Source organism: Hippocampus guttulatus, chromosome 4 (assembly GCF_054856545.1).
Source record: "Hippocampus guttulatus isolate MCC_2025c chromosome 4, RoL_Hgut_1.0, whole genome shotgun sequence".
In the NCBI taxonomy this organism is placed as follows: domain Eukaryota; kingdom Metazoa; phylum Chordata; class Actinopteri; order Syngnathiformes; family Syngnathidae; genus Hippocampus; species Hippocampus guttulatus.
The window spans coordinates 15,492,040-15,514,140 of NC_141264.1; the positions used below are offsets into that span (position 1 = coordinate 15,492,040).

The following is a 22,101-nucleotide window of genomic DNA, read 5'->3' on the forward strand; positions in this document are numbered from 1 at the left end:
GGACGGCTTCGAGGAAATTCTGGTCCACCATCCGACGTCTCAGGAGGGGGAAGCAGTGCACCACTAACACTGTGTACAGTGGGGATGGGGCGCTGCTGACTTCGACTCGGGACGTTGTGAACCGGTGGGCAGAGTACTTCGAAGACCTCCTCAACTCCACCAACACGTCTTCCTTGGAGGAAGCAGAGTCTGAGGACCCTGAGGTGGGCTCTCCTATCTCTGTGGTTGAAGTCACTGATGTGGTTAAAAAGCTCCTCGGTGGCAGGGCCCCAGGGGTGGATGAGATCCGCCCGGAGTTCCTCAAGGCTCTGGATGTTGTGGGGCTGTCCTGGTTGACACGCCTCTGCAACATCGCGCGGTCAACGGGGAGAGTGCCTCTGGATTGGCAGACCGGGGTGGTAGTCCCTCTTTTTAAAAGGGGGGACCGGAGGGTGTGTTCCAACTATAGAGGGATCACACTCCTCAGCCTCCCTGGTAAGGTCTATTCAGGGGTGCTGGAGAGGAGGGTCCGTCAGGAAGTCGAGCCTCAGATTGAGGAGGAGCAGTGTGGTTTTCGTCCCGGCCGTGGAACAGTGGACCAGCTCTACACCCTTAGCAGGGTCCTCGAGGGTATGTGGGGATTCGCCCAACCAGTCTACATGTGTTTTGTGGACTTGGAGAAGGCGTTTGACCGTGTCCCTCGGGGAGTTCTGTGGGGGGTGCTTCGTGGGTATGGGGTACCGAACCCCCTGATACGGGCTATTCGGTCACTATACCACCGATGTCAGAGTTTGGTTCGCATTGCCGGCAGTAAGTCGGAATCGTTTCCAGTGAGGGTAGGACTCCGCCAAGGCTGCCCTTTGTCGCCGATTCTGTTCATAATCTTTATGGACAGAATTTCTAGGCGCAGCCGAAGCGTTGAGGGCGTCCGTTTTGGTGGCCTCAGTATTGCATCCCTGCTTTTTGCAGATGATGTGGTGCTGTTGGCTCCTTCAAACGGGGCTCTCCAACTCTCACTGGAGCGTTTCGCAGCTGAGTGTGAAGCGGTTGGGATGAAAATCAGCACCTCCAAATCTGAAACCATGGTCCTCAGTCGGAAAAGGGTGGAGTGCCCCCTCCGGGTCGGGGGAGAGATCTTGCCCCAAGTGGAGGAGTTTAAGTATCTTGGGGTCTTGTTCACGAGTGAGGGCAGGAGGGAGCGAGAGATCGACAGGCGGATCGGTGCAGCGTCTGCTGTGATGCGGACGTTGTATCGGTCTGTCGTGGTGAAGAAGGAGCTGAGCCAAAGGGCGAAGCTCTCAATTTACCGGTCGATCTACGTTCCAACCCTCATCTATGGTCACGAGCTATGGGTCGTGACCGAAAGAACGAGATCCCGGATACAAGCGGCCGAAATGAGTTTTCTCCGCAGGGTGTCCGGGCTCTCCCTTAGAGATAAGGTGAGAAGCTCGGTCATCCGGGAGGGGCTCAGAGTCGAGCCGCTTCTCCTCCACATCGAGAGGAGCCAGATGAGGTGGCTTGGGCATCTGATTCGGATGCCTCCTGAACGCCTCCCTGGTGAGGTGTTCCGGGCATGTCCCACCGGGAGGAGACCCCGGGGAAGACCCAGGACACGCTGGAGTGACTATGTCACCCAGCTGGCCTGGGAACGCCTCGGGATCCCCCGGGGAGAGCTGGAAGAAGTAGCTAGGGAGAGGGAAGTCTGGGCTTCCCTGCTAAAGCTGTTGCCCCCGCGACCCGGCCCCGGATAAGCGGTAGAAGATGGATGGATGGATGGATGGATGTATAGTAAGGCGTTTTTAGCCGAAAAAAACGACCATGTATAGTCACGCGTTTTTAGCCGGAAAAAAAACGACCACGTATAGTAAGGTGTTTTTAGCCGAAAAAAACGATCATGTATAGTAAGGCCATTTTAGCCGAAGAAAACGACCATGTATAGTAAAGCGTTTTTAGCCGAAAAAATCGACCATGTATAGTCAGGCGTTTTTAGCCTAAAAAATGACCATGTATAGTAAGCCGTTTTTCGACGAAAAAAACGACCATGTATATATAGTAAGGTGTTTTTCAACGAATAAAAACAACCATGTATTGTCAGGCGTTTTTGCCCAAAACAACGACCATGTATAGTATGGCGTTTTTAGCCTAAAATGATGACCATGTAAAGTATATAGTAAGGCGTTTTTAGCTGAAAAAACCCCCCAACCATGTACAGGTATATTCAGCCGTTTTTAGCCAAAAATCTTGACCATGTGTAGTAAGGCGTTTTTAGCCGAAAAAAAACGACCATATGTAGTCAGGCGTTTTTAGCCGAAAAAAACCGACCATGTGTAGTAAGGCGTTTTTAGCCGAATAAAAAAGACCATGTGTCGTAAGGCGTTCTCAGCCGGGGGGGGGGGGGGGGGGTTTCGGCAAAAAACGCCAAAGTAAACATGGTCGTTTTGTTCGTCTAAAAACGCCTTACGATACATGGTCGTTTTTTTTCGGCTAAAAACGCCTGACTATACATGGTCCTTTTTTTTTCATCTAAAAACGCCTTACTCTAGGTCGTTTTTTTCGGGTTAAAAAGCCTTACTATACATTGCAATTTTTTCGTCTAAAAACGCCTTACGATACATGGTCATTTTTTTCGGCTAAAAACGCCTTCCTATACATGGTCGTTTTTTTTTTTGGGCTAAAAACGCCTTCCTATACATGGTCTTTTTTTTCGGCTTAAAACGCCTTTCTATACATGGTCGTTTTTTTCGGTTTAAAATGGCTTACTATACATGATCGTTTTTTTCGGCTAAAAACGCCTTACTATATATACATGGTCATTTTTTTCGGCTAAAAACGCCTTCCTATACAGGGTCGTTTTTTTTTTTGGGCTAAAAACGCCTTCCTATACATGGTCGTTTTTTTTCGGCTTAAAACGCCTTTCTATACATGGTCGTTTTTTTCGGTTTAAAATGGCTTACTATACATGATCGTTTTTTTCGGCTAAAAACGCCTTACTATATATACATGGTCGTTTTTTTCAGCTAAAAACGCCTTACTCTTCATGTTCCTTTTTTTCGGCTTAAAATGCCTTAATATACGTGGTCGTTTTTTTCGGCTAAAAACGCCTTACTATTTATGGTCATTTTTTTGGGCTAAAAACGCCTTACTACACATGGTCGTTTTTTTCAGCTAAAAACGCCTTACTACACATAGTCGTTTTTTTTGGGCTAAAAACGCCTTACTACACATGACGTTTTTTTCGGCTAAAAACGCCTTACTATTTATGGTCGTTTTTTTTCATCTAAAAACAGCTTACTAGACATGGTCGTTTTTTTTCGGCTAAAAACGCCTTTCTACACATGGTCGTTTTTTTCGGCTAAAAACGCCTTACGATACATGATCGATTTTTTCGGCTAAAAACGCCTTACTATACGTGGTCGTTTTTTTTTCAGCTAAAAACGCCTTACTCTACATGGTCGTTTTATTTCGGCTAAAAACGCCTAACTATACATGGTCGTTTTTTTCGGTTAAAATTTGACTTCAAAATGGCGCCGCGTGAGTGGCTGTCTTTCCAGCAGCTCCTGTATTTTGTTGTTCTACTTCTTCCTTTCATAACTTTGCTGCTGTGAATCGGGAATTTCTCCATTGCGAGACTAATAAAGGTTTTCTTATCTTATCTTATCTTATCTTAAAAACACCTTCCTATTTATGGTCCTTTTTTTGGGCTAAAAACGCCTTACTACACATGGTCGTTTTTTTCGGCTAAAAACGCCTTACTACACATAGTCGTTTTTTTGGGCTAAAAACGCCTTACTACACATGGTCGTTTTTTTCGGCTAAAAACGCCTTACTACACATAGTCATTTTTTTGGGCTAAAAACGCCTTACTACACATGGTCGTTTTTTCGGCTAAAAACGCCTTACAATTCATGGTCGTTTTTTTTCATCTAAAAACAGCTTACTAGACATGGTCATTTTTTTCGGCTAAAAACGCCTTTCTACACGGTCGTTTTTTTCGGCTAAAAACGCCTTATGATACATGATCGTTTTTTTCGGCTAAAAACGCCTTACTATACGTGGTCGTTTTTTTTTCAGCTAAAAACGCCTTACTCTACATGGTCGTTTTTTTTCGGCTAAAAACGCCTAACTATACATGGTCGTTTTTTTCGGTTAAAAACACCTTCCTATTTATGGTCCTTTTTTTCGGCTAAAAACGCCTGACTATACATCGTCGTTTTTTTTTTCTGGCTAAAAACGCCTTACTACACATGGTCGTTTTTTTTTCGGCTAAAAACGCCTTACTATACATGGTCGTTTTGTTCGTCTAAAAACGCCTGACTATACATGGTCCTTTTTTTTCATCTAAAAACGTCTTACTATTCATGGTCGTTTTTTTCGGCTAAAAACACCTGACTATACATGGTCGTCTTTTTTTCGGCTAACAACGCCTTACTGCACACGGTTGTTTTTTTCGGCTCAAAACGCCTTCCTATACATGGTCGTTTTTTTTTGGGCTAAAAACGCCTTCCTATACATGGTCGTTTTTTTTCGGCTTAAAACGCCTTTCTATACATGGTCGTTTTTTTCGGCTAAAAACACCTTACTATACGTGGTCGTTTTTTTTCGGCTAAAAGCACCTTACTATATACATGGTCGTTTTTTTCGTCTAAAAACGCCTTACTATACATGGTCTTTTTTTGGTCGAAAAACGCCCTACTATACATGGTCGTTTGTTTCGTCTAAAAACGCCTTACTATACATGGTCTGGGGTTTTTTTCGGCTAAAAACGCCTTACTATATATATGGTCGTTTTTTTGGGGGCTAAAAACACCTTACTACACATGGTCGTTTGTTTCGGCTAAAAACGCCTTACTATATATATGGTCGGTTTTTTTCGGCTAAAAACGCCTTTCTGTACATGGTTGTTTTTTTTGCGGCTAAAAACGCCTTACTATACATCACTGGTGTCAAACTCATTTCACATGGTGGGCCACATACGGCCTCGGTAGATGTCAAGTGGACCGGACCATTAAAATGATACCATTGCTATAAACAACCAAAACAATATGTCTTTCCTTTGTTTTGGTATAAAGAAGCACAAGAACATTTGGAAAATGTTGAAATTTAATGAACGTATCTTTTACAAAACATTTCATGAAGCACCTTACATTTCCTTCAACAAATGTGCAATTTACTTTTATCATTCACATATATGCATTGCAACTGATCCCACTGATTGTACAAACTTTAACAAGTAATTGGTATTGAAAAATATAGTAATGCACTTTATGATTAAAAAAGATTTATAAAGAAAGGAAGATTTAAACCATTTACACGTGCATATAAAATCTAAATGTAATCCCTGCCTACACCTTACAAACTAAGGAGAGTGCTATTAAATGTGTAAATGTGAGAGTGCTATTGATAGCGTCTGCTGTCATGGGTCTGTCTCAGTGACGGACTGAGGCTGCTGTTGTCTTCTTCTCTGGTCAAAACAGTGTCTCCTAGCGGATACTCAATGAATTGCACCTTATAAAAAATATTAATTCTGTCTTTTATGCATTTTTTCATTTTTAAATTATCCTGTGGGCCTGATTGAACCTCGTGTGTGTGTGTGTGCGTGTGTGTGTGTGTGTGTGTGTGTGTGTGTGTGTGTGTGTGTGTGTGTGTGTGTGATGAATGGAATTCCGCATCGGTGTGCAAAGGCTATGTGTTGAAAAAATAAATCTGAAACTGCATTTAAGGGTGGCTCAATACTGGCTGGCCATATACGGGCCGGAGTTGTAAATTGATTTCTGGCCCAAATACTTCATTCCACAACTGGCCCTCATCTGCTTTGCCAGAGTCAAGCCAGTGCCTCCTTTGCCACTCCTGGGCCGTGTTCCGCCCACATGCGTTATGCCAGTGCCGACTCAAGGCCAGCTGTGCCAGCTTCATGCCGAATCCGGGCCAGATGCCTTTGCTGACTGGGTTTACTCCCGATATGTTCGCGGTTTGAGGTTGGCTTTTTTTGCAATGTACAATCAATTAAACAGTAAGAGTCGGTCAATTACCTGATTACTCAATGGGGACAGTCACGTTGGCGCCGGCGATGTAGCCAATCTATACCTCAAATGACAACTTTATGTCCCGGAACATGAAGGAGAGGGCTTTCCATTTCCTTATTTTTAACTTTCATTGTTGACCCAAGCTAATTAACTGTCCAAGAAGCTCTAATACTCTACTTTGCGAGACGACACCTTCTGTCTCTTCAGTCTCTTCACTCTCTGATTGGCTAGTTTTATTCCGGCCCCGTGACAAGTTAAGAAATTATAATTAAAAATTTAATTAGAGGCCAGAAGAAGATCAGTCCAGAGAGGGATAATTGCCCTCAAAAAACATTGTCATAATATTCTAATGTCAGGTCATACAGAGAATGCATAATAATGTGTGTTTCATAGCACTTAATTTACATATTAAATAAGGCCAACAAACAAAACACTTAACTCTGTCGGCAGAGCATGCAAAATGTAAAAATGGCCACCCTTGACCGAATGTATTGCTATGGGCTGACTGTCCCTATTCATACTCAACATATAAAAAAATACTCCTGTCAAAATTACGCTTCATATTTCTTCTTGTACTGTTTGACTATTTTCGTCGCGTGCTTACAAAAACAAATAAAAAATCCAAAATACACCAAGTAAGCCTTGTTACGGTCCAGTTGCTTGAACCGAGTAGTGTGGAGATGATTCCAGGCTGCTCCAATTGCCCAGCAGGAATGTTGGCTACTTTGATTTTTAACTTGTTCTGACAGATGTTTCGAGAGATGATCAAGCGAGCCGTGGAATACAAGCAAAACCCCAGTGACTTCATGGATGAAGTCATGCAAGAACTGGAGGTAAGTTGACCAACCGCGACACCTTTCTTTTGTGTTGTTAAAACACAGGCAAGCTGTCCTGTTATTTTGTACATATCAGGTACGATCATTTGACAAAAATTCCTGACATTTTTCAAGATTTATCGATGGAAACATCAGTCACAAGTACAGTGCAGTGGAGTCCTCTTTGAAGACGAACTCAATGGATAAGATTTTACCACCTGAGAAATGTGCCACTAGGTGGTGTTGCACTTCCATATACAGTACCAAGGGATTGATCCTTCTAATGTGTCATAGCCGACGTCGTTTCACATGGCTTTTGCGAAGCTCTAACTTTGATGCTGGAGCTTCAGGACAAAGTGTGGCGTTTTGGGAAAATGAGCAAAAAGCAAATATGTCCTCGGTTTAGGTGGTTTTGGGATTAGAAACGAGACGGTGCATTCAGGTACCGCCATTCCTACTGGTTTTCACAGGATTGTTATTTATTTTTTTAGTAGCCTCGAGTGTTTTTCATACGAATATCTATTATTTAGCATACTTTGTGGTGGACTATGGCACATTTCCGACTTAGTACAAATTTAGTTATCATCGCCGCCGTGGTAATGGAACTCTTCGGTAAACTGAGGATCCCCTGTAGATGATTAACATAACACATTTTTAACATGAATGTTCTGAAATCACCCTGCCGGTTTGTGTTTATTTGGGGGGGGGGGGGAGTATGCGGAAAGAATTTATTTATATTATTTGTATTTCACCGCAGTGATGAGAATGTGTCTTTTGTAGAAGTTTGAGCTTGAGGAGAACGAAGCTCATTCGGACGCTGAAGGCGGTGACGTCAAGAGGGAGGAGAGCCCAGAGTTGCCCTAACGAAAGTCCTCAGTATCCATCCTCCCCTGTGCTAAAGATGATACATTTAATGACCTCTGCTGCATGACATTTCAAATTCGAATCTGTGCTGTGTTGTTGGTGGTCTCCTGTTGATAAGGGTCTTCGGTTGACGATGGCGTTCCGAATTCCCTCGCAAGTCGTAAAACGCGTCATTGTCAGTCACAGGTGGACACTATTGCAGCAAACACGGTGATAAGTGCGATTGGAATCTCATGAGGCGTGACCATTTATTTTTACACCGCTGCACAAACTAGTTCGTGTGCCATTCAAAGGCTCGAAACTGTTCATGTTGGGACCTTACTAAACCGAAGACCCTTTGGAATGTGTACCCTATTTACCTGTTGGAAACATTGAGACGGTGCATTGTTTACTTGCTTCTTATTTGAAGAATATATTGAATGTTTGTTTCGGAGCTTAGTCACTATCATGTTACTAAAGACGCAACATTTCAGGAATTTTCAAAGTTGGAAATGTTCCCTGGGAATTAAGGAAGATTTATGGAAATAAGACAGAAATTAATCAAATAAAAGTTTGACTCTTCCTATGGAACTTAAATATATTGGTAGTTATAGGGAAAAGTATCCATCCATTTTCTGAGAGGTGCGTTGTACCCTGTACATGTCACCAGCCAATCTCAGGGCACTTCTACATATATTTTAGCATAATCCTGAAAAAAGCAACCCAAGTTCATGGACGTAAAGTGTAGTGGTACGTTTATTTGCGAGTGTGCCGACCGCAGAGTTTTTCCAAGTTAGAAACTTGCACATTGTTAATTTTATGCGTTATATTGCAAACCAATATTTGAGGTATGAGCCACCTTAAGAAATGTGCCCCCTCGGGTGAACAATTAAGGTGCTGTCATGCAACACACTTGAATATTTTTCAAAATATATAATTTGTCAGGGATATTTTCCACAGAAAGGTCCCAATAGGTTATATGAATCTTAGGTAATCATCATGGATCGTCATTGAGTGAACTCTTAAGAGACATGCTAAGATCATTAAGACAAAAAAAAAAACATGCAACCGCATGCCTTGTCTGGGACGAGTGGAACAGCCTAAAGCCACAAAGCAAACTATTTTGCCAAAGGTCCACTTTGAAAAGGCTCCAAAAAAGTGACCAACACTCCCGCGGGCCAATACAATAAACACGGCTAAAATTAAGGTGTCCATAAATCATGTTACGTGGGTGTGATAACTGAGCAAAAATATTGCGGTATCAGGTACTCAGGCACTCAGCACATGTTCACACTGCAAGTCAATTCCGATTTTTTTTCCCCCCACACCACATGCGACACCTGTCTTGATTTTTTTTTTTTTAATGCAGTGTGAACAACACAATAAATATTTTTTCAAATCTGACCTTGGCCTCTTTTGTATGTGGATATAAATCGGGTATGTAAGCGAAGCAAAATATGCGCTCTGCGTGGGTGGTACTAAGAAGGTGGAGAAGGTGGTTCTGACAATCTGCATTGTTTTGAGTAACAATGTTTTTGACTTTAATTTAATCTCACTTAAAACATGAAGCATAAGTGGACACAGTTAATTTATTACTCGTAGCAATGACATGATGTCATCTTTCGTAAACATCCCCATTAGCTAGAGCACAGGTGTCAAAGTCAAGGCCCTCCACATCATTTTATGTGGCCTGCGGGAGCAAATCACGTGTGTCAACTTTCATGATCCTTCCTGAAATCTGTACCGAAATGTCAAATTGTCATGGGTAATAAACAACGTTGATATTTTGCATCGATCCTCTGAGAGAAGCCGTAACTCCGAAGTGGCCGGAACAAAAAATGAGTTTGACACCCCTGAGCTAGAGGAACGTCGCCTCATACCTCCGAAATATTTGTTCCTCTTCCTGCTTCGCAACTCTGGCGATATGAGAGGATAAAATGAGCCGCACCCTGTGGGACCACATTTACTTCCGTAAACACTGCGCCACATGATTGCTTTTTAATTTATTTTATTTTTTTAATGCACGTCACTCGACGTCGTGCTTTGTACCCTTGCATGTCACATCACGGGCGCTTTGTGTTCACATTAGAAGTTGCATTTGTTTTTGATATGTGAATGAGTACATAAAACGATCGAATGTATAAAACGTCCAAATTGGGTATCACGGCCTACAGTGAGAACGTAGCCTCGGATTTTTGCTCGTAACTCAAGACAACGGGGTAAGGGATGACTCATATCTCAAAGCATGATAAATCTAGGCATTTGTATCTCAAAGCACTACCGTACCTGTGGGACACACCCTTCAAATTCTCCAATTTAAATTCCCATGGGCTTTTCCTGATGTTTTCCACCCCTTAGCAACCATACACATCACGTGATAGATTGTGAAGCAGTTCCTTGTTGATGTTGTATTTGGTGTTGTTCTATCGTATGCAAGGAGGCCCGAGTTGCTGCATTAGTTTCAGGCCGCGCAGCCCGTTTGCCAGCAGCAGCAGCCTTTAGATGAAAAGTCAATGTAGCATGTAATTAAAAAAAAGTGACAATTTCTTGAGCAGCAATTTACACAAGTCATCAACATTGTCACTTTCAGACTGGAAGACAAAGAATTTAACCCTTTTTATTTCAAACAGTGTCAATAAGCTGTCTAAGTGTTGTCAATTGTGAATAAATATACCAAAGCACTGACTTTGCAATTCATGTTTTAATTATAAATGTATTACATCATATAACAAAAGTCATCTCTCGCGGTGGCGATATCACCCGCAACGTCTCGGAACCGTCGCAGCCTCCCTTCGCCGTGTGCCCGCTTATTTGTTTTATTTTTGCGCGGGGGCTGATGATGTTATGTTGCAAAAAGTGCCGCGTGACAAGCCTGAGACGTTGCAAGGGATAACATCCACCATTGAAAAACTTCACAGTGCAAACAAGGAAAGGAAGAAAAAAAAACGACAGTGAAAAGAAAATGAAAACTCTTCCATGATAAGATCAGTGGGTGACCAGACCTCCGACGGGCTTTTTAAAAAGGTCACAGCGCACCTTCTCTATGTAGATTGTGCTTTGTTGATTAGAAAAGAAGACAACGATAACCCCCTCACTTCGATTGTTTTAGCCCCAAATGATGTGTCACAAGTGTGTCTCCTCAAAACAATTCCATGTACATATACTGCAAATAATACTTTAGTCTACAAGGTCAAAATGGAAAAAGCAAGGGTCAAAAAGTAGATAAAACACAGGCCCGTACTTATGTATATACACACACACACGTAGACATTATAAAGCCTGTCTCTGCACTTTTGAAAGTGATAGACACAGTCTAGTAGTCATGACCGCCTGTTCTGTGTGGTGGTCAAGAAGTGAGTGAGCTATCAAATATCAAATGCAATTCTCAAGATTTTCAGGAGATGGCACCATAATTATTGAGTCTGAACAGCTCCAAAATTGCTGCAACTAAGAAAGTCCTAAAGACAAATATACACTTAAAAGTTACTCTTTTTTTAAAAAATGTTTTTTCTTTCTTTTTTTTTTTTTGGCACATATTTCTTTTTGTGTTTGTCCCATATCGGATCAACTCAAAGCGGAGGTATCATGAAGGGCACACGGGAAGGGTGAACAAATCAATGAAATCAATCAGCTAAAAAGTGGAATCCATTCACAAAGCCAAACGGACTGTGACAATGTTTGTTCTCGATATAATCAGGCACACTATTTGGACAAACGTCTTGAGACGCACCTTGTAATGTTTTGGAATATTTGGGGATTTATTTATAATATCCCAGTACTCAAATCAAGATCCATAACTGAATGTTTGGATGATTGTTTTGTTTTCAAACACCTTTGATGATGAACTAGAGTGTTGGTTTTTTGGTTTCCAAGACAATCCTGTTGCCAGCAAGGACGCTTGTTTGATGTTTGGAATCTAGCTGTAATTAGCTCCTTTAATAGGGTTTTCCATCCATCCCTCCATCCATTTTTATTTATGAGTATATAATAGTATTTTTGTCCATATAGTGCACTCATCATGTCTTTTTGAGCAAATATCTCTGAATAATTAAGCCATATAGTGGGTATCTCTGTTGGTAAATCATTAAGGCTCTAGTGGACTCATTCTAAGGATGGATGTAGACTCGCAATCAAAGATTCACACTCTCTCTCTCTCTTTCTCACACACACACACACACACACACAGAAAGCTAGCTGGGGGTGTGGTGGTTGGCCGGTGGGGAATTGGGGGGATCCAGATGCACGCATGCGCTTGGACGATGGGTAGCTTCTATGTTAGCACCTTGTCACTTTGTATGTTTTGTGCAAATCATCCCCTAAATTTCATCGTTGAAAAGGTCATAGAAAGAATAAAATCTGCTCACCTTTTTCTTCAGGTGCTTAACTAGTCATATACTGTATACCAAACATTCATATATATGTCTATATATCTATATATATATTTTATCTTCCAAAAATGTATACGAAATCTATCCTATATACATTGCTCTGAATTAAAATAACTTTTTTGTTTGTTTGTTTTTAAATAAGTATTGTCTGTTTAGAATGGACAGCACGTCTTTTTTTTTTTTCATTACATTTCACACGACAAAAATCTAGCCACAGTGTCAAAAGAGAAAAAACTAACAACAAGCAGTTCAAACTGAGTGTGAGTGAGGTCACAGTGAGTGCTGGCTACTCTTACAACCCACCAACACTTTTTAAATGAGGGGGGCGGGGGGGGGGGGGGAATGGGCTCTGTTCCTCGGTGAGATTGTAACCTTGCCTCTGTGGACAACCTGGCTCTCGTCGCTCTTCAGTTTACCACGGTGTCCTGCTTACTAAAGTAGATAGCAGCGATAAATGCGGATGAGTTACGAGGCTTCAAGGCCGCCAGGTTGTTGATGAAAACCTCGCAAAGACATCCCCATCCCCGCAGCTCCTTCCGTTTGGCTCATTGAGCTTGGACTGGAAAAAATGTGCCCGGTGTGAGGCGCAGCATTGGCCATTTCAGGGAACTGGAGCGCGTCAAGAACATTAGGCTTCTAAGACGCCGCTGTAGAATGTCGCTGGTTGAAAAAGAATTTAACCAGTCTGACCTGTTTGGATCAGATATTTGGTATCAGTTGGCCACTGTTGCAAATCAATACAATTCTTTGAAGGAATGTACGACTGTAGCCAACCAACAATTGTGCAAAACACCCCCCCACCCCTCCAAAAAGGTGTCAAGAAATAGTCTGATATGAAATTTTAGATAACTGCTAAAAATGTCACTGAGTCATATCAGCTCTCGAATAGGGATGCTGCTTGGCGACTGAAAATTTACCATATAACTACCATTCTAATCTTTGGCTCATATATCATGCAATATCAATTATCAATCGTGTTCCCACCGTGAGCCCTCGTGCGCCAAACGTCCATCGTTGAGAGGTAGAAGAGCCTCTTTTATATAAATCAAATCAAGATGTATTGATTTGTTGTCTCATACGGCGGGACTGATGCTGCTGGGATCGGGTGTTCTCTGCTTCACATTTTGGGTTGCCCTTTAGTATGATGGAAGACCGTAAGGAAAGAAGAATCGGAATAAGAATAAAACCAAAGACATGATGGGATTTGTCATGCTACAGTTTGAGAAAAATGTGAACAGGAGATGAACCCCTCCCCCAAAAAATCATGTTCCATGTTTACATACTATTTTTACCCTTTCAAATATATATGTGTACAAGTGTATATTTAGGAGAAATTAGTTAACTACTCTCTGGAAAAGATTTATCTTTGTTTTCTATCATAAAAAAAAATCACAATTGTCTTTTGAAAGCTATAATGAGACAAATTAGACAAATATAGCAAATAAAGCATATTGTAATATATATATATATATATATATATATATATATATATATATATATACACACACACACACACACACACACACACACACACTCACGCACGCGTGATATTCCCTTTGGAAAACCGAAATAATTGATTCTGAAAAAAGCCACGAGTGTTGGTTAAACATTCTCCAAAAGGAATGGATAGCACAGTCTGGCTATAGCAAGGCTTCTCCTGTGGTCTGGAGCTGCGCCTGTTGGGGCATTCTTTAAAAACAACAGCGGATCTAGAGCAGACACGTTGTGGTTGTCCATTGTGTTCATCGTTGTCATCGTCGATCTCTGTACAAATATTGTCGAAAGGCAACTGAGCTTTTTTTTTTCTTGATTGAAGCGATAACTGATTCCTCCTTTGCTCAAAAACTGCAAAAAGGCTTGGCCTGGTGGATGGTGGGGTTCGAGGTAGAGAGGGGAGGAGGGCAAGCCATGTATCATTCCATCTTTCCGTTTTTAATTTGCAATCAGAAATCCCAGAAAAGGAAATAAAAGGGATTGAAAAAAAGTTTTTGGGTGTTGTTGTTTTTGTAATCCGAAAAAATCCCCCAACAGCTCCAATTTTCATAATTCAATTTTAGCCTCTGATCAAAAACCGGAAATTGAAAAAAGGGCCATGGAACGGAATCTCATTCAATCAATCAGTCCAGATCACAATCATAATCCATCAAATGCGCTGCAAAAAATGGTTGTATAAAACAAGAAGTAATAAAATGCGGAAGATATGACCCAATTTCAGCACAATTATCTGCAATCACAAGATAAATTGATTTGGATTGATTTGTCGTAATGGGTAAATATGGCTAGCCTCAAAAACCCTCATTTATATTTCTGAATTCATACCACCTGTGGAATTATGGTATGGTATTGAGTTTGGTTTTCATATTTAATTAGTTGGGTTTACATAACCCGGACAATTTATTCCTAGATATAAGTAAATTTAGATTAAAATTGGAAATAGCTTCTGCAAATATAAGGAGAAGTTTTTGAGGCCTGCTACACTCAACCCAATTTGGGTTAAGAAAGGATCAATCTACTCCTTGGGTCAATTTGGCCCAACCTTCTGGGTTGTTTTGTACAAGACAAACCATTTTTTTCAGTTGTTTCATACAAAACGACCCAATATTTTTGGGTTGTTGGTGCAAAACAACCCCAAAAATTTGGGTCAAATTGAGCCAAGGAGTGGATCAGTCGTTCCCTTTCACCCATGTTGTTTTTTTTTTTTTTTTTACCCAACTGTTTGCTTGTTTTAAGGTCATTTATTTTCTGTTCTATTTGCAGATAATTTAGCTGAAATTATGTCATGTATTCTCATTTCTTTACTTTTTGAATAATTATGGAGCTAACAATCAAATGCATCTTCACTATGCTCATTAACAAACGTGTCATGAAAACTGGACTGATACTAAATCTAAATCTAATACAAAATCTAAACAATAACATTAATTATTATTGTAATAATCTAAAAATAAATCAAATTCAGTCTTTTGGTTCATTTTGACATTTTGTATTTTTTGGTCGGAGCCCGCTTTTAATTAAAACGCGAATCATTTTTTCATTTATTGTCGTAGGGTGAAAAACAACATCAGTCAGTTTTTCAGTTTTTGATTTTTGATTGGCAATTGAAAATGGAAAGAGTGAACGGCACGTGCTTTAACGTAATGTGGTGGAGCCCAATGTGGAGGCGTCATCAGGAGGACGAAGGTGCGGACTCCCCCTCTTCAGTGCACGACACCAAACATTGCCGCAGCCCGAGTAAAAGAGGAGCTGTTGCTTTTTCATCCACCCGGCCGCTGTCGTGGGTGTGGTCTCAGGGCAAGGGTCAGCTCTCCAGCAGCTGCTTGAGTGCCCGCTCGATGTTCATGCGGTGACCCACACGTGTCACGCCCAACTCGGCGAAGTCGTCCTTGGTCAGGGCCGGCAGGTGGGAGCCCTCGATCTCATGCTCTTGGAAGCCGGCGCGGTGCTCGCCCAGGTTGATGCTCTCTAGCCAGTCGCCTACGTCGTACTTATTCCACAGGTGCAGGGGCTTCTGGTGGAAAGGTCTGAGCGCCAGCAGCGGCGAACCCAAACCGGGAGAGTGTGAGGGAGACGGCGAGCGGGAGCGGGCGCTGGAGCTCCGCATCACGAAGCGGACCTCCTTGGGCTCTTGTGGTAGGCTGAGGCTGGATGATTTGAGGATGGTTGGCGGGGGCGTGGTCGGCGAGTAGACCGGGTAGCGTCCGAGGGGGTCACTCCGGTCGGGGGAGCCCGGGCTAGGGGTGCGTCGCATGACGGGGTAGCGGCTGCCGGGGCGGATAGTGTACGTGGTGCTGTAGCTTCTCTGAGAAATGGTGTGGAGTTCACCTAGGCTGCTGAAAAGTCTGATGGAGAAAAGCAGAAGCAGACATAAAAGCAGAAGGTCTTGAGGTCAGGTCAGAATTGAAACAGGCGTCTTTTCTCTCCTTGTTTCCACCAAGCGGTAACGTTTGCTTCATTTTTTTTTCCCCTCCACAAAATATCTGACGCTAACCTTTCGCTTTTCGAAACCCATTCATTGGGCTGTCGATTATGATGGTACATTTGGTACATTTCGGTACGCTTGTGCAGGCTGGAGTGAGACAAGGAAGCATAAACTTATGTCCTCAAGGACGGCCTTAAATTTTTTTTAAACGGGCCAAGTCATTCAGTCACATCAAGACTACAAAACTGGAATGTGTGTGTGTAAAATTACAGTCCATTTGCAATTGAGTACTTGCGAATTCTCCTCTCCTCCTTTCTTTGAAGAAATCAGAGAGAGGTTTACACAATCAGAATATATTTACCGCTTGGTGCAAACTTGATCTCGGCACCAGAAGTTGAGGTTAGTGCAAAGGCAGAGGTGCGCGACTGGCGGAAAATCACAGCAACCCTACAAAGTGATCACCTTCAGTTCTGAACTTTAACCCATTCGGGGACAGCGGTTACGACAGTGGACAGTTTGTCATGTTAGCAGGTTACTGGGTGCATGAAAGGGGTTAACCTGACCGATTTAAAATTCTGACTCGGTTTACACGAGGTAAGAGTTTGAGGAAAGAAAAAAAAATAATCCCAAGTGCTTTTACCACACGTAGACTGCATTTCAGTACTGTAGGAGCAAAACTCTGTCGTGAAGCGTCACCATAATAACATAAGACATGCTCGATTTATCTGTCCTGTCTGTGTGTGGTGCCCTCTGTAAAAAAATGATTCCAGGTAAATATCTTGTTAATATGTTCAATACGCACCGGTGAAGTCGCCGTACATCCATTTGCTCTAAATTCGCAACTCGTAAAAATGGAAATTCTTCTGCTTAAAAACCTCATGGATTTCTTACTTTTCTGGACTGGAGTATAGATTTGGAATGCATGTAAATAAATGTGTCAAGTGACTCCAGGTAATTAACGTGCTCCAGCTATACACTCGGCAGCATCAGGAAGCATACTTATTTTTCATTTCGGGCCTGAATGTTACATTAGCATTGATTCACGGCTGTGATGTATTGCAGGATGCTGCAAATTACGTTAGGTCAAAAATGGAAAGACAGCGAATTGGAGTTGAATGATTTGCAGGTACCTTGTCATGTGAACACTTTTGTCTGGCTTGTTGCAAGCAGGGAGGAGCAGAGACGAGATACTTTTTGTGCTGATGTTGTGATTGTTACATGCATGTTGTTTGCATGGCTTCAGTCACCAATGAAAATCACGTATCTCGTTCCTGAAGCGCAGATAAAAGTTGTCTGCAATTTACTGGAGGATACATCTTTTTCATTGGCTGGCAACAGTATGGGTGAGATGTGTACTACAAGGCAGTGATTCCCAACTCCTGTGCCATTAACGTGATCATCGGGTGTGACACAGGACATTATCCGGTTTCGCTTATTTGCGCCAAATAATCTGCCTTTGTTCATCTATCTATGTCAACGACGTGTGATGACAGACAGAGCAATGAGATCGTCTTTCACCAGAAGGCAGAAGTTACAATGTGTATCCACCTGTTGACCTTCATACAACAGAATTATAGTTTGTGATCAACTAAACTAGCCCAGATTTCACACTCAGACACGAGAACATCATCATTTCCGTGTACAGGTGTTTATACTTTTTATGAATTTTTTGTACAGTGGCGTCCTGTTGAGTTTTGTCGAATAAAATACGTGCTCTGGCTCAATCGGGTTGGGAAACACTGCTACAAGGTGTTCACTTAGACCCCTCCCCCTCCCCCTCAATACAAAAACAAACATACAAAAAAATAAGATCAGGGAGCCGACGGACATGAGATGAGCTCCATGCGCACTTACACAGTGGTCCTGCCCTCCTGGGTGCACAGTCAGTTCTAGACCAATCAGATCAGAGCAGCAGGGGTGGAACATGCAAGGCGAGCAAAGAGAGAGCAATGGGAGAGAATGTTAGCATCACTCGCATGGGACGCGGCCCGCTAAGCAGATATGTCATCGGCCTCGGGACACCTCGTCTGCTGTCTTTGACATGCTATGCTAGAGGTGTGTGTGTGTGTATGTTAAGAGTGGCTGTAGTTTTTATGCTTATGAAGAGTCCTGTGATATTTATTACATTTATACATTTACTGTAGATGTTTTTGTATTAAAATGTTTGCATTTACAGTATGTCAATGAATTAGAGTTAAATATATCGAATCAGATATTAACCTTTTCAGGGACAGCGGTTACTATCGCGGGCAGCCGGCCATGTTATCAGGTTAAAGGGTGCATGAATGGGTTAATAATAAAATGTAAACTTGAGAGTACATTACTATTATCAAAATCAGCTTACTTTTACATGGATTCATTAATTTTTCATTCTTGTCTTTCATGCATCTCATTAGGTAATCGGTTTATTGATTCATTCTAATACGATGAAACCTATTTGTAAAAGAACTTGTTTTTTAAATTTTTGTCAACACGGTGTTAGAGTGCTATAAACAATAAAACAATAAAAAATGAGAATACATTATGCTATAAAATTAAAAAAGAAATCCTACATATGTCTAAAGTAGGTGTCATTTCATTTCATTTCATTCTCGAAATACAAATATTTGATCATCAAAATAAGCTGTTTTATACTTATTTTTTTTAATTCATGCATTTAATGAAATAACTAGTTCTTGGCTTTCTCCAAAATAAAAAATATGTAGATTAAATAAGAAAGTTTACGTATACAGTGCATGCAGCATTTTCCATTCATTTTTAAATCATTGGTTGCTTTACTATAACTTAATGAATTATAAATAATCAAATACATAGAATGATTTTTTCTTATATTTCAAACATATTTTTCCATAAATTACCTATATACACATAAATTCCTCATCTGTCTCAACTTTTGGTTTCGCAAATCTATTATGGACAACCAACAATACTTTTTTATCAGTATACAATTAAATAACTGGTGAATTGATTATTCTTAATGTTACAATGACAAACATCAGTAATACCAGTAGAACATGCATTTAAGTAATTGGTTGATAGTTAAATAATGCACACGCTGATTAAATTATTTTACAATGAAAATTTACTGTCCATGAAAAAAATAAACCTCATTTCCCAATAACTTGGCCCATCTGTCAATTGGAAAAAAAAAAATCTAACATTGCTCTTAAGCACAAACGTTTGCAGACCCATAGTATGTTAAAAGTACAGTGCTCTACCGTACAATCAATACCATATGATTGTGCGCAGGTGTATGCAGTATGTTGAGGAAACATGACAATGACAGCAGAGTCGGTTTGAGCACCAATCGGTCTGACTTGCGGGGCCACATGAGAGAGAAATGAGCACACGGTTCACCATCTCAAACAACTGCACAAAGAAAGACACACAGATATACACACAAGGGGGTTGGGGGAAGGACACACGTCCCTTGACTTTTATGGATGCTTTTGTGATTTCTCTTGTTCCATTCAAGCTGAAATGAATAAAAGAAAATGAGGGATTGTCCCAAGGCGTTTGTCCTTGTGTCGTACTTGTACACTTGACAATTTCTATCAGGACTACTCGTATGTCTGTCTTCACCCTAGATGTGTTTTTCGTGTGCGCGAGCGTGGGCAATCAGGGACAGACAAACTGAATGTGACCCAAAAGCATGGAGGTGGATGCGTATGTGGAAGAAGGGAAGAGACACATGGCGAGTGAGGACCGAAGAGGAAGTAATGGTGCGCATGATGGGTCTTTGTCACAAGCCGGTCCTCTCCACTGCTGCTTCCAGTCACAACAGCGTCATATTTGCTCATTACACTATTGACAAACTTTTGTGAAATTTCCAAGATGAAGCTAAAATGCACTATGACCTTGACCTCGTAGTTCCGCTGGTCAAATATTTTTATGACGACACTTTTTAATCAGCGATGCAAGTACAGTAAACATGTCCAGATTATTTTTTTTGTGCTGATTTCAAATCTGACCTTGTTTTTTTTCTTTCTTAAGCACATCAGGTTTTCATGATAATCATATAATAACAATAGTATCCAGTAATATATATTAGTGGTACGGCCAAACGTGACTGAACTGAACTCAACTGTTGCGCAGTATGTAGGTTCTGCAACTAGTTTTCAAAAGTGGCCGAACATCTAGAGTACATTATTGCAACTCGAAATTTGAATTTGAATTGAATTTGAAACAAAGAGTCAATCTAAAAAGTTTCCGGGTCCGAATCAAGATTCAACGAGCTGACACCATGCCATACCAACAGAGTATACATACACTATTGCATACAGTGTAATGTTTTTGCATCTCTGTCGGTAACTAATTTGCTCGCAGAGGTCCAGGTTAGTCGCGTTAGGCCAAGTCGCTCGGTTGGTGTCGGGTCTTAAATCACCTCAAGAGCACAGGTGTCAAACTCAAGGCCGGGGGCCAAATCTTGCCCGCCACATCATTTTATGATCATATGTAATAAGTGAGAGCTTTTGTCAGCATTTTCTTGTTACCAAACCCCTCATTAGTCACTTAAAGAGTTGAAGAAACGATTATTCTTGACTTCTTTATGTGGTTTCACAGTCATAATGGCCCTCCAAGGGAAAAATGGCAACTAGAATGTGGCCCGTGACATAAATGAGTTTGATACCCCTGCTCTAGAAATTTAACTTAATCGGACATATTCTCTAAACTTTTAGACCAGGGGAACCTGGCAGAAATTTGTCATCTGTGGGCCTGTGACGCCCATTGAGATTGTTTTGTGATTGGATGCCTTTTATAACATGACGGCCCCAAAAGTAGCCTCCCTTGGAAATTAAACAAATAAATAAATAACATTTTGTCCACAACATCACTTTTACTATAGCACATGAAAATGGGTAGATGGGTCTCTCATAACAAGACCAAAAATTCTCAAGTATCCGTGCCTGAAATTAGACAGGGAGTAAGCCGTTTTGGTTTACTGCACTGCCATTTGGAGCTTTATTATTCTTTCAAGAAATAAATTGCCTTTTGAATTACTCATTTCTTCCAAAAAGTTCAATCGAGCCAACTGGACTCTTCTTGGTTGTTAAAGACATTTCTCCTTTCATCCAAAAGTGTTAATCGGTTGCAAGTACGCAACGATTCTGGGTCCGGTTATGTGTTTACAGAGACATAAAGAGGGGAACTCGACACTTATGATTTTGAACCAATGGCGAAACCTCTTTATTAACCGAGCTTCATTTGACTTTTTTTTCCAGATTACAATAAAACGGATGACTGAGTTCATATTGGATTTTAAATGAGATCATGATGATGTGACAACATCTGAACAATTCTGAGATGACTCCAACGACATTTGAAAATATTTTTGCCCAGATGTTCTATGTTGGTGATGAAACCTTAAAACCACAGTGGGAACTCCTGCGTTGTTTAAATCGGAGCTCGATGGTATGCCATTTTGACATGGTCAAAGTTCGATCTGGTAGTCGATGCAAAGACTGTGAGACGGCTTTTCAGCAGAGACACGACACACCATTAATTCAGACATGTTCAAATACATCTGAAGATACATCCTTGGAGGTTATTACTGATAGTAGTGTCAGAAGGGTGGCAGTGATGAGACAGCTGCTGCTCCTATCTTGTGTTTGGCAGTGACAAGCTAGGGAGCTGTAGATGTATCACTCGATGTATTATTTGAACTACGACTTTGGGTGGAGCACGGGAAAAAGAGAGGGGGGGGGGGGTGGGAATCCTGTAGGTCACAGTGTGTGTGTGTGTGTGTGTGTGTGTGTGTGTGGTGAGAAGCCCTCAGGTGTACACACACTAACACCTGAGGGCCAGTTTCTTTGTTTGCATCACTGATAACACTATGCTTAATTTGGATGTGTTGTTAAACTCGTTTCTGTCACTATAGAAACAAGAATGCCGTTGTTGCGGTACTTCTCCGCACAATTTCAGTAATAAAGCTAAATAACTGGTCAAAAGCATGGAGGGATCCAAATCCTAGTTAAGAGACGTAATCAAGTGATGCAAACAAAGTAACTTGTGTACCTTATTTCTTCACATAGCAGCCGTGGTCGTTCAATTACTCGCCTGATCTGTATTCTCAATCATATTTAAACCCCAAACCGTAAACAACACATTCATTTTCTTTCTTTTTGTTAGACCAA

At 41.4% G+C, this 22,101-nt stretch overlaps 2 protein-coding genes across 8 annotated transcripts in view; one reads left to right on the plus strand and one right to left on the minus strand.

The window, feature by feature from the left end:
- rabl2 (RAB, member of RAS oncogene family-like 2) overlaps positions 1-10,342 on the plus strand; it is a 23,966-nt gene extending 13,624 nt beyond the window's left edge. For both annotated transcript variants that reach the window (XM_086109503.1, XM_086109504.1), the window contains exons 7-8: positions 6,752-6,835; positions 7,598-10,342. In XM_086109503.1, the coding sequence (XP_085965629.1) occupies positions 6,752-6,835; positions 7,598-7,681 (168 nt within the window). In that variant the 3' untranslated portion in view covers positions 7,682-10,342. The remainder of the gene's footprint in view (positions 1-6,751; positions 6,836-7,597) is intronic.
- The window catches only part of shank3a (SH3 and multiple ankyrin repeat domains 3a), a 194,398-nt gene continuing 182,639 nt past the window's right edge, over positions 10,343-22,101 (minus strand). For all 6 annotated transcript variants that reach the window (XM_086109498.1, XM_086109496.1, XM_086109497.1 and 3 more), the window contains one exon: positions 10,343-15,887. In XM_086109498.1, the coding sequence (XP_085965624.1) occupies positions 15,347-15,887 (541 nt within the window). In that variant the 3' untranslated portion in view covers positions 10,343-15,346. The remainder of the gene's footprint in view (positions 15,888-22,101) is intronic.